General features: G+C 40.5%; 1 protein-coding gene across 4 annotated transcripts in view; it reads right to left on the reverse strand.

Annotated features, from left to right (window-relative positions):
* Positions 1-438: 438 nt before the first annotated feature.
* Positions 439-10,652, reverse strand: part of KCNJ8 (potassium voltage-gated channel subfamily J member 8) — an 11,175-nt gene continuing 961 nt past the window's right edge. The window contains exons 1-3 of one of the 4 annotated variants that reach the window (XM_014521656.2): positions 9,081-10,639; positions 7,483-7,947; positions 439-2,951 (exon numbers count right to left, since the gene is read on the reverse strand). In XM_014521656.2, coding sequence (XP_014377142.1) covers positions 2,051-2,951; positions 7,483-7,844 — 1,263 coding nt within the window. In that variant the 5' untranslated portion in view covers positions 7,845-7,947; positions 9,081-10,639 and the 3' untranslated portion in view covers positions 439-2,050. Of the gene's footprint in view, positions 2,952-7,237; positions 7,348-7,482; positions 7,948-8,819; positions 9,048-9,080; positions 10,640-10,652 lie in introns of those variants that run through there. The other 3 variants (XM_006027346.3, XR_001358316.2, XM_025208543.1) reach the window with 3 other exon arrangements.

Consider the following 10,652-nt stretch of genomic DNA (forward strand, 5'->3'; position numbering starts at 1 on the left):
ATTAGGGCCTTAAAACACAAAGGATGTCAGAAATAAGGCATAGAAAGTTTTCTTTAAAGTACAGCCAACTCTCCTGGACTCCTCTCTTGCACAGACTGGCTTCCTAAGGGATCCTGCCCATGAGTTCCCTGAGCGAGATGAAGTCTGCTATTCTGAAGTCCAGGGTCCTAACTTTGCTGCTCTCCATCCTTCCTTTCCTCAGGATCCTGAACTCAATCATCTCATGATCACTGCTGCCCAAGTTGTCATCCACTACTACATTTCCCACCAATTCATCCCAGTTTGTGAGCAGCAGGTCAAGAAGAGCATGGCCCCTACTTGGCCGCTCCAGCATTTGCACCAGGAAGTTGTCCCCAACACTCTCCCAAATCTTCTTGGATTGCCTGTGCACTGCTGTACTGCCCTCCCAGCAGATGTCAGGGTGATTGGTTCTCATGGGGGACTTCAGGGCCTGTAAACAGAGAAACTTCCACTAGCTATTTGAAGAAAGCCTCCACCACTTCCTGGTTTGGTGGTCTATAGCAAACCCCCACCATGACATCACCCTTGTTGCTCTCCTCTCTGACTCTAACCCAGTCAACAGGCCTATCTTTAGTGTCATACTGGAGCTCTGAGCAATCATATGGCCCTTTTACATAAAGTTCAACTCCTCCTCCTCTTCTCCCCTGCCTGTCCTTCCTGAGCAGTTTGTACACCCATGACAGTGCTCCAGTCATGCAAGTTATCCCACTAAGTCTCTGTTATTCCAATCATGTCATAGTTCCATGCTAAGATGTGCTAAGTTTACTTAGAAACTTTGACTTGGTTGAAAAATGAATTTCTCTCTTCTTTTTTTTTTGGTATCTAGATAGCAAATATCTTTTGCATTTAAGGAAAAAATAGTCACCCCAGATTTACACTATCCCAATCCTATATTATACAAGCAAACAACCTACTTTTTAAATATGCCTATGTGATTTAGGTACCTCTGTCCCATGGAAAGTCATTCACATGTTTGTTTGTTTTTAAGTTCACTTCTAATTAATACTAGAATTGGTGTTTCCTTTCTTGACCACTGATGTGCATTATTTCTCCACAGATGCATCTGGAATTATTTCATTATAACATTAGTGTAGGTAAAATTAGAGAATCTAGCCATTGCCTTTGTTGTGATAACTCATATGTACCAAGAAAACAGAACTTGGCCTAATTAGTATGAAATTAATATGATAAATTCAGTATTTTGTATCTTGCATAAATTTAAGTGAAACTGATGTTTAACCACTAGGCATGGAGATGGAATTGCCCACAATCAAATATACTACAAGATACAGCAGCAATACAAATTCCCCCATAATACTCTGACAGTGTATCTCTGAAAGACTTCTTGGGCTCATAGGTAAGTTCACTGTTCAAGCCCCTTGAGTCCTTGACCTCCTTGGTGGTATTGCCAAGAGGGAGCTAAAGAGTGAGATTTAATTTTCTTACAGGCATTTTATTACTTCAGTTCAGTATGTCTGGCTTTTCAAAGGGCTAAATTTTGAAGACTGGGGTGAAATTGTGATCCCAGTGAAATGAATGTGAGTTTTGCTATTCGCTTCCATGAGGCCAGGATTTCATCCCCAAAACACAGATTTAAACACTATACATCCTACCTAAATCTTTGCATGATGCTGAGTACATGGCATTATTGAAAATCAGCCCATTTCCCTCTGGGGGTAAATGACTCAAAAGTAAAGAGAAAAATACAGCTTACAATAGACAGTGGAAAAGCATATGGAAGATATCCTTGAAGGGCAAGAAAAAACCTAACATGGCACTAAAACACACATACATACACAATATATTTTATGATTGAATTGTGCTTCCTTTATTCTAAGTGTATTCTTTAATTATTAATGACTAAGTGCTATAGTGTTTCCTATTGTCACTAGGTGATGCTTTCATTAAGCAATAGAATAAATAGTTCTAGTACAGTTCTGTTTTGCTTCATGTTCCAGGTTTCTTTCTTTACGCGTAGTTTTGGTTTCTCCATCTTTAGAAGAGACTCATCCTTGTGTGAGGTTGAATATCATGTTTCAGATGCATTCTGATTCCCTTCAGGAGTTATAAACTGTACTTTGGGCACCATGAGGGAGGAGTTGGTCCTCCTCATGGAGTTGTTTCTTCTTATGGAATTGTTTCTCCTCATGGAGTTGCGTTTCCTTAGAGAGTTCTGATGGGACAGCTCGCTCTTCTGGAGGGTCTGGATGAGGATGGAGGGCTTTTCATCTAGCTCCCGAGCACTGCAGCGTGGAGCAGCTACCTTGATTGTGTTGCCAAATTTGGAGTAATCAACAGCATATACTCCTTCCTCTTCTGTTACGATGGGCACAAAGCGGTGGCCCCACAGGATCTCCTCTGCTATGTAAGATGTTCTTGCTTGCGTGGTGATGCCTGTGGTCTCTACTACTCCTTCAAGTATCACTATAAGTTCTAAATCTTGGTTGACCAGGTCAGAGGGGGAGATATCGTAAAGTGGACTCCGCTTGTCTATAATATGGCAAATGATTAAAGGTGCTACCAGGAAAATGTTGTTGCTTTCAATAGGATTGTCCACTGGGATGTCCAGCTGATGAATGGGGATGATCTCCCCTTCGGGGGTAGTAGTCTTTTTCACTGCCTGTATTCTCACAGAAGCACTGATGATCATGCTTTTCCTCAGATCTCCCACTCTGAACATGAAGCAAAGTCTGCCATTTCGAACAGCAATAACTGCATGCCGGCTGAAAATCAAAGTCTCTGCCCTCCTGTGAGCCTGAGCAGTTTTCATAAATATGCAGCCCAGCATGACAGCATTAATAATCAAACCCACAATGTTCTGTAGAATCAAGACGGTGATGGCTGTTGGGCATTCCTCTGTCATCATTCTGCCTCCAAAACCAATGGTCACCTGAACCTCAATGGAGAAGAGGAAGGCAGAAGTGAAAGACCTATGGGAAAGGTTTAAACTCAGTTAAAGATATCTGAATACAGCAGATCTAAATATCGAAGTCAGCTGGACACATTCAGTTGGAAGTAGATTGAGCGCCCATTCCTACAGTTGTTGCGCATTTAAAACTCTCATTGACTTCAGGCAGAGCTTTATCTGTTTGACATTTTCAGGATTAGTGACATGGTCTAATTACTGTACTGCAGACTTAGGAGCCTGCAGGTCCTGAACAGTGATTCTGTGGTCCTTGGCTTTGGCAAATCAGCTAACCTCTCTACCTTACCAGTCCATGTTCCTCCCCAGGTTGGCAAGCAGGGTGTTCTGACACAGTCCCCCACTCCAAAAGTCTTTTACCCTCCAAAGCAGTGAGGGAAAGCTATAAAGATTAGTATAGCCTGAGGTTATTTAATTACACTCGCTTCCCCTGTATCTTGTGAACACCTTTAATAGGGCTGTAGGGGATAATCATACACCAGGATATCTGATTCCTGCAGAAACCATACTGGTCAAGGGTATGAGTGACTAGTGGGATCAGCCAACAGAAAGAAGGTAATGGATCTCTCCACTCAATTCTCATCTTCCCAAAGATTGGGAATGTTAAGACCCAGGGTTTTGGTCAGTGTCAAGATAAGGCTAGCTGCAAAATTTCAGTCTAGATTTAGTATTGTGAAAGTTACCAGACAAGTAGTATCTGGTTTATTTGCAGTTCCTGGGGTTTTATGCAGACCTATATCAACTAATATGACAAGGGCCCTTTTCATATATTAGAGTCCATACCCATATGTAACATCCACACTCGTAAGAGTTATGTTTATATGCAACCATCTCACAAAAGTGTATCTAAATTACTCCTTTGTATTGGGCTTGGTTTTCGAAGAAGGAAACTTGACCAGCTTTTAAATATCTCCCTTTTTTATTATGTTTCCAGAGGACTAGAGTCTTGAAGAAAATTTTAAAATATTTTATGGCATATGCAGTATCAGGAAGGGAATACAATGGACAGAGTGACTCCCAATAATAAGAGTGCTGAGCTGTAGAGTTAAAAAAAACTATTGGATGAGGTTTGTTTACAAACATGAACTTTTAAATATATCTTTTCATTCTTGGAAACCACCAGAAAAGCAGTGGTATGTCTGTGTTTGGTTTATGAAGAATTAAGGAGCAAAGGGGTTAATATATTAATAAATAGAGTTAATGAAAAGGTTAATATGTTAATGAATATTTTAGAAAAAAAAAAGTCTATAGATGAAACTTTAGTTCACCATTATCAAGGTTGTGTAGTATAAAATGATCAGCTTTCCTTTAGATATCTTTCCTTTAAAAATTCTACATTTTTATGTACTAAACTCCATTTGTTTATTTATTGTTATTTATCTGTTTTATATGCCTCTCTTGTTGAAGAACACTGTGGTTTAGTAGTGTGATACTGTGAACACAGAACTGGGAGCCAGTACTCTAATTTTAGTAATTCCAGGTCTCTCACTAACTCTCACTGTAGCTTTGGCAACAATTTCCATTTTTATAAAATGGGGTTGATAATACTATTTTGTCTAATGCAGGGAGTTTTATGAAGCTCAGTTAGGATTTGTGCAGACTGAAAATATAAAATGGTATGTAAGTATGGGTTAGACTTTCCAAGGCTAGGTGTCCTTTGACTCTGCTTAGAAAGTTTTTATTTAAGTTACTAGTATGGATTAAAGAGTCAAAATGCAGATTTATTTTTTGGCTGTTATTATTTCCGCCTACAATAAAAATATCAAATATTTTTACCACACAGAGACTCAGCTATTCTTAAAAGTATTACTGTTCATATTTTTATTTCATAACTGTTCAAACTGGTAGCCAGTTTTAACAGAACAGAGTATTTACTAAGGAAAAATATTTTTCACAACTAGAAATAAAGATGCTTGACTACCTTTTGGCCTGAAACACCATACATACTAGCACTCTATAGCAACATGTGTTAAAATAAAACGTTATGCTAATCCTTCATTTGCTTTGGTTGTTTATAACCCTTAGGACTTCCCTTGCTACAAAATGTAATGATCTTACTGGAATTCCTACTTGCCTAGGTTTTGTGTAGCATAAATTTAGCATGGTTACTGAGGTTTCTCAATAGTTGACAGACTGCATTTAGATAGCATCAGAACTTTAGTCCTGATACAGCTCTTGTGTGTTCTGGTAATAGCACTAAAAAGCCATAACACTGTCCTAAGCAGGAAGCTGAGGATTTTCTTTTTTTAAGAGCAAGGGACTATTGGGAATTTGTACAGCAGGAGGCATGACTAGAATGCTGGCATGTTCCTGGGATCCCCAGCTGGTATAGTGGGCAAGCACTGTCTGTGGGGATTCCAAAGAAATGCTAATACTGAGTCAATGTTAACTTCAGTGCATGCATTTCTCACTATGGATTTCCCCTTGGGAGGGGATGTCCCAGAGTCACAGCCAGCAGAGTCCCAGAGGAGAGACTCCACTGGAGATCAGTTCCTGCCATAGACCTGAAAGGTATGACATGAGGTTCCTGCCCAAAAGTGGAAAGTTGGATACCAATGGTCCTTCCACACCTAAGATTTACAGGCTTGTAGGGTGTAGCCACATGCCAATTCTGCCGGGACAAACCCTGTTACCTCCCCTCCTGTAACAATTAAAAGAAAATGCTGTGTGTGTGGAACCTCGCAGAACTGCCTCATCAGGGATGATCCGAGCCTTAATTGCTGTTTTCAGAAGAAATAACAGTTAATAATAAGAAAAAAAATCAGGAACAACAAAGTTGACTTTAGCTTAGAAGAAAGAAAAATCCCACTTATAAAAGCAGCGTGAAAATAAAAGGAATGAGGGAAGAATCAGGTCCTTCTTAAGCCAGAAATACACACAAATTTAAAGTTGTGGTATGCGCATAGAAACTACTGTAGCTTTTGAATCGAAGAGGGAAATAAAAGGATATTCTGGTTTCATGGACTTAAGGGCAGGTAAAAGTGGTATGGGATCCAATGCATGACCCACATGATCGTGCCTCCTGCCAAGCCACATGTGTCAGGCAGGAGGTGTGATTGTGGGATCACTCATTAGATCCCATCACACCTTATTGACAGTGCAGGGGGACCCTGTGGCTGCAAGACCAACAGTGGATGGGGCTCGGTGGGGCTCACAGTCAGGGCAGTGTTCCCTGCACTGCTCCTGCTGCAAGCATCGTCCACTGTGGGGCTCACCCACAGAAGGCTCCAAGCAGCAGAAGCATTCCCTTGCTGTGAGCCCCACAGACCACAATGCTGTGCAGCTTGCAGTGTTGGCAGCGAGAACAATGACACCACTCTAAACCTTGTGGGGTGCAGGACTTGCAGCAGCAGCAGCGGAGAAGTCACTGTTAGGAGCTTCGTGTTTTATCATGCTGTCAATTGGTTGAACAGGTACCTAGGTAACTGCATAAGCTGTACAGGGGGTTTAATTCTACCTAGTCCAGTCCCTGTTGAAGTCTCTTACATGAGTGCAGCATGGGTAAAATGTAACCATTCTGGTTCACTAACCTACTTTGTGCTGGTGTAGAAGACAGAACAACACAGTCCTGGGCCCTCTCTGTTCCAAGAACATGCTATACGTAAGGCTTTTGCTGGCAAAGTTCTCTTACTGCTTGCCCATAAATCCAATTAATGGATATCCTTTTGGTTCTGTAAGTATACTGTTTATATACTATTCCCTCCTAAAGTCATTTGGCTTGTACTCTGAAAAACTGCAGGGCTTAGGACATTATGTTTGTGTATTAACAGGACAATAATACACTTCTGTGTGATTTGAATACACCACTCCCAAAATTCCTATAGTGTTTTTTGCAACAGATCTCATGCAATATAGTATGTCACAGCACTCAGTCTTTAACTGAAACTGATGGCCTAAATCAGCCTCATAAATGACCATAATATGGGATGCTCTCTCAATTTCTGGCTTCCCAGCTAGAGACATCTTAAAGAGGCCTAATTTGCCACCTTGGAAATTAAAAAGAGGAGAGATGTTCTGTTGTTTCTGGAAATCATGCCTTTTAAAGATGCTCTAAATAAGGAAAGTCAGAAAGTGAGACACCCAGTTTCAATAATCACCTTTGAAACTTTGGACCCATGTTCTCAGTTTGCCCAATAAGCCATGTTTCACTGTCATGGTGTGAAATTTCCTGTGGAACACACCATTTTGGAGATGATGCCACTGATGCAGATGACACTGCATGTAAAACATATACCCGATGCTGCAACTCTCTTGCAGCTGACTTTATTTTTACAGGCAAGGAATGTTACCAACCTATTGTGTAGACATATGAAAAGCTGCAGGGTCTCTGTCACTTTTACATCCTTAAAGGACTCAAGAAATCTGCTTTTCTAAGCTTGGGGGGCTTCTAGGATTGATGGAGTCTAGAGGAAAACACAACATGTCTCAGTTGTCTCTACTGTATTAGACAGTTCAAGAAAACCAAAACCTAATTTTAGACTTGAGCAGCATGGCAATCCCATCACCGTATTCCTAATGTTTTGCGTATCATACTTTACCCAACATCTGTCACGCACGGTGTCCAGTTGGCACTGCCTTTACTGTTGTCTATTCTATCCATGTCTCCATGGGCAAAAGCTACCAGCCACCACACCATGGCAAAGAGAAGCCAGCTGCAGAGAAAGGACATTGTAAAGATCACCAGTGTGTGGCGCCACTTCAGGTCCACCAAAGTAGTGAAGATGTCTTGCAAAAAGCGGCCTTGTTCTCGGATGTTCTTATGTGCCAAGTTGCATGCCCCGTTCTTGGCAATGAAGCGGGCCTTGCGTGGACGGTCTCGGACACGTGGCTTACGAAGGTTTTCAGCAGCAATCCGTGCCAGTACATACTCCTCAGGGATGATGCTCTTCCTAGCCAGCATCTTCCTGCCACCATAGTCTACTTAGCAGAGCACAAATTGGGAATGGTTCTTCAAATGCTTTTCCACTGGTCTCACTTTCCACCTTTATCTCGTCTTCAAAGTCCTAAGGAAAAGAAGAACATGATCTGGTTTGCCACTGTTTCACTTTTTCCCTAGACAATAAATTGATGTAAGCACATGGATTACGTAGACCCCCCAGGGAACAGCTGTTAAATTAAACATTGCTGTAGGATTATTCCATTTAATTCATCATTTTAGATTATTTAATCAGGGAAAAGCTCTTAAAGCAATTTTAAAAAGTTTTGGTATTTTTCCTCCTGACACTTCTAGAGTAATGGAAGCCACAGAAAGTTCTTGTAGTTGTGCATCACAAGAAATCGTGTTTCACAGAAGAGAGCAAAGATCATACAGATCATGCCCTTCCTACAGTCTAACTACAGTAAACTCTTTGGTAACCAGCACCTTACAAGCCGGCATGCTCTGTTAACCAGCATGCTAGCTTGTAAGGAAAAGAGAAACCGGAAGTGCCCACCAGGGCACTTCCAGTTTCTCCGAGCCTCCACGGCCCGGGGAGAAGCAGCCTGCGCTGCCGAGCCCCCATGGCCTGGGGACATAACAGGCTGAGCGGGGCTTTGCAGTGCCCACCTTCACGTCCCGTGGGGCGGCGATGCCGTGGGAGGGGCGGAGGGATGCCCCAGATGAAGCAGAAGAAGCGGCAGCTGGGGCCACTCAATTAACTGGCATATTTTGTTATCCGGCATCCCCCATTCCCAGGGGATGCCGGATAACAGAGCTTTTACTGTACTACGTAACTCCCATTGAGAAGTACTCATCTGAGTAGTCACTTGTATACTTCAGAATCTGCAGGATCAGGCCCTTAACAAGGGCCTTATTTAACAAGGCCCCAGACAGCAGTGCCAGCCTGATGTACATTTCTTATACAAAGAGCTTACTGAAGCCAGTCAGACTACTCACATGCTACTCATTTGCATGAACTAGTGCTCCTTTCCTAGTCCCAAACATGAGCGTATGTAGAATTCTATGAAGTGGGGTGCAGACACTGAGGCATATCATCACATAATAAAAAAACACATTTTCTCTCCAGTTAAAAATAAAATAGAAGCTTTGCTAACATGCCAGGGGCCTAGGGCTGTATTATTCAGTTGAAGCAAAACAAATACAACTTTGAATGAGTTAAAAACAATCTGCAGGGATATGAAATGGAAGCTTCATTACCAGGAGCAGCTAACAGACAGCAAATTGCAGAACAAAGGATAGCTTGGTTGGTGGAACAGCAAGACCATTAAAAAGAAGAGAAGACCCTTAACACCTGTGGAATGAAGAGTTTAGAAGGGGTCAAGTAGATTACAACCATCCATGAAGTCAATTGACTTCCTCAGCACTACCTGACTAAAAATGCTGGTGCCACTGCTAGGCAGTTGGTTTTAAACTTTGGGTGGAGCAGGCAACAAAGCGGGTGGGGGGAGTGCACCCCTCCCCCCACAAATCTGCCCCTGTTCCCAAATGACCATGCATTTCACAAAAAAAATATGGAGAGACTGCAAGCCAGATTATACTTATTTTGTTTAGGGATGACAAGACATTCGGAGCTGAGGAGCAGACAATAGTTTAAGTTGTTGCTATTGTATTATTAATATTACTACTACAACAACAGCAGCAACAACCTAAACTCTTCCAGCTTTTCTACCGCTGTTGTAATAATAATTATTAACATTTATTACTACTACTATAATAGCAATAGAAAAGTTGAAAGAGCTTGTTATTGCTACTGTAATATTACTCCTCCTCCTTCTATTACTACTGCTATAGTAGCAGCAACAATCTAAACTCTTCCAGATGTTTTATTGCTACAGTAGTAGTAGTCAGTAATAATAATAATAGTAATAACAAAATAGTAATTATTATTATTACAACAGCAACAGAAAAGCTGGAAGAGTTTAATTTGTTGCTATTGTAATATTACTACTACGACTCATATTACTACTACTATAGTAACAGCAGCAACCTCAACTCATCCAGCTTTTCTATTGCTATTACAGTAGAAGTAATAAATAGGAATTATTATTATTACAACAGCTGCTGCTGCTGTTGTAGTAGTATTACTAGTAGTAATGGTAATAGTAGTAGTACTAGTACTACTACTACTACGACAAATACAATAACAACAACCTAAACTTTTCCAACTTTTCTATGGCTGTTGTAATAAAGTAGTAAGAAATAATAATTGTAATAATAGTGAATAGTAATTATCATTATTACAACAGCCATAGAAAAGCTGGAAGAGTTTAGGTTGCTGCTGCTATTGTAACAATAATAACAGCAGCAGCAGTAGCAGTAGTAATAAAATAAGACAATAGCAAGAACAATAAGAAGACAGGAGCAAGAATAACAATATTAATAATAATAAAAAGACAGTAGCAAGAACAATAAATAAAGGACAATAGCAAGAATAATAATTGTAATAATAGTAAGAATAAGATAGTAACAAGAACAATAATAGTAAGAGCAATATCAATGGTAATAATAATACAGTAGCAAGAACAATAGGCATAAGACAGTAGCAAGAATAATACTAGTAATAGAAATGATAATAAGAATAGCAAGAAGAGTAATAAGAATAAGACAGTAGCAAAAACAATAATGTTAATAATCATCATCATAAGACAGTAGCAAAAACAATAGGCATAAGACACTAGCAAGAAGCAATAACAATAGTAATAATAATAATTATTATTATAATGCAGTAGCAAGAAGAACCCAAACTCCTGCGGCTCTTCCTGCTGGCCG

Source organism: Alligator sinensis, unplaced genomic scaffold (genome assembly GCF_000455745.1).
Source record: "Alligator sinensis unplaced genomic scaffold, ASM45574v1 scaffold517_1, whole genome shotgun sequence".
NCBI lineage: Eukaryota > Metazoa > Chordata > Crocodylia > Alligatoridae > Alligator > Alligator sinensis.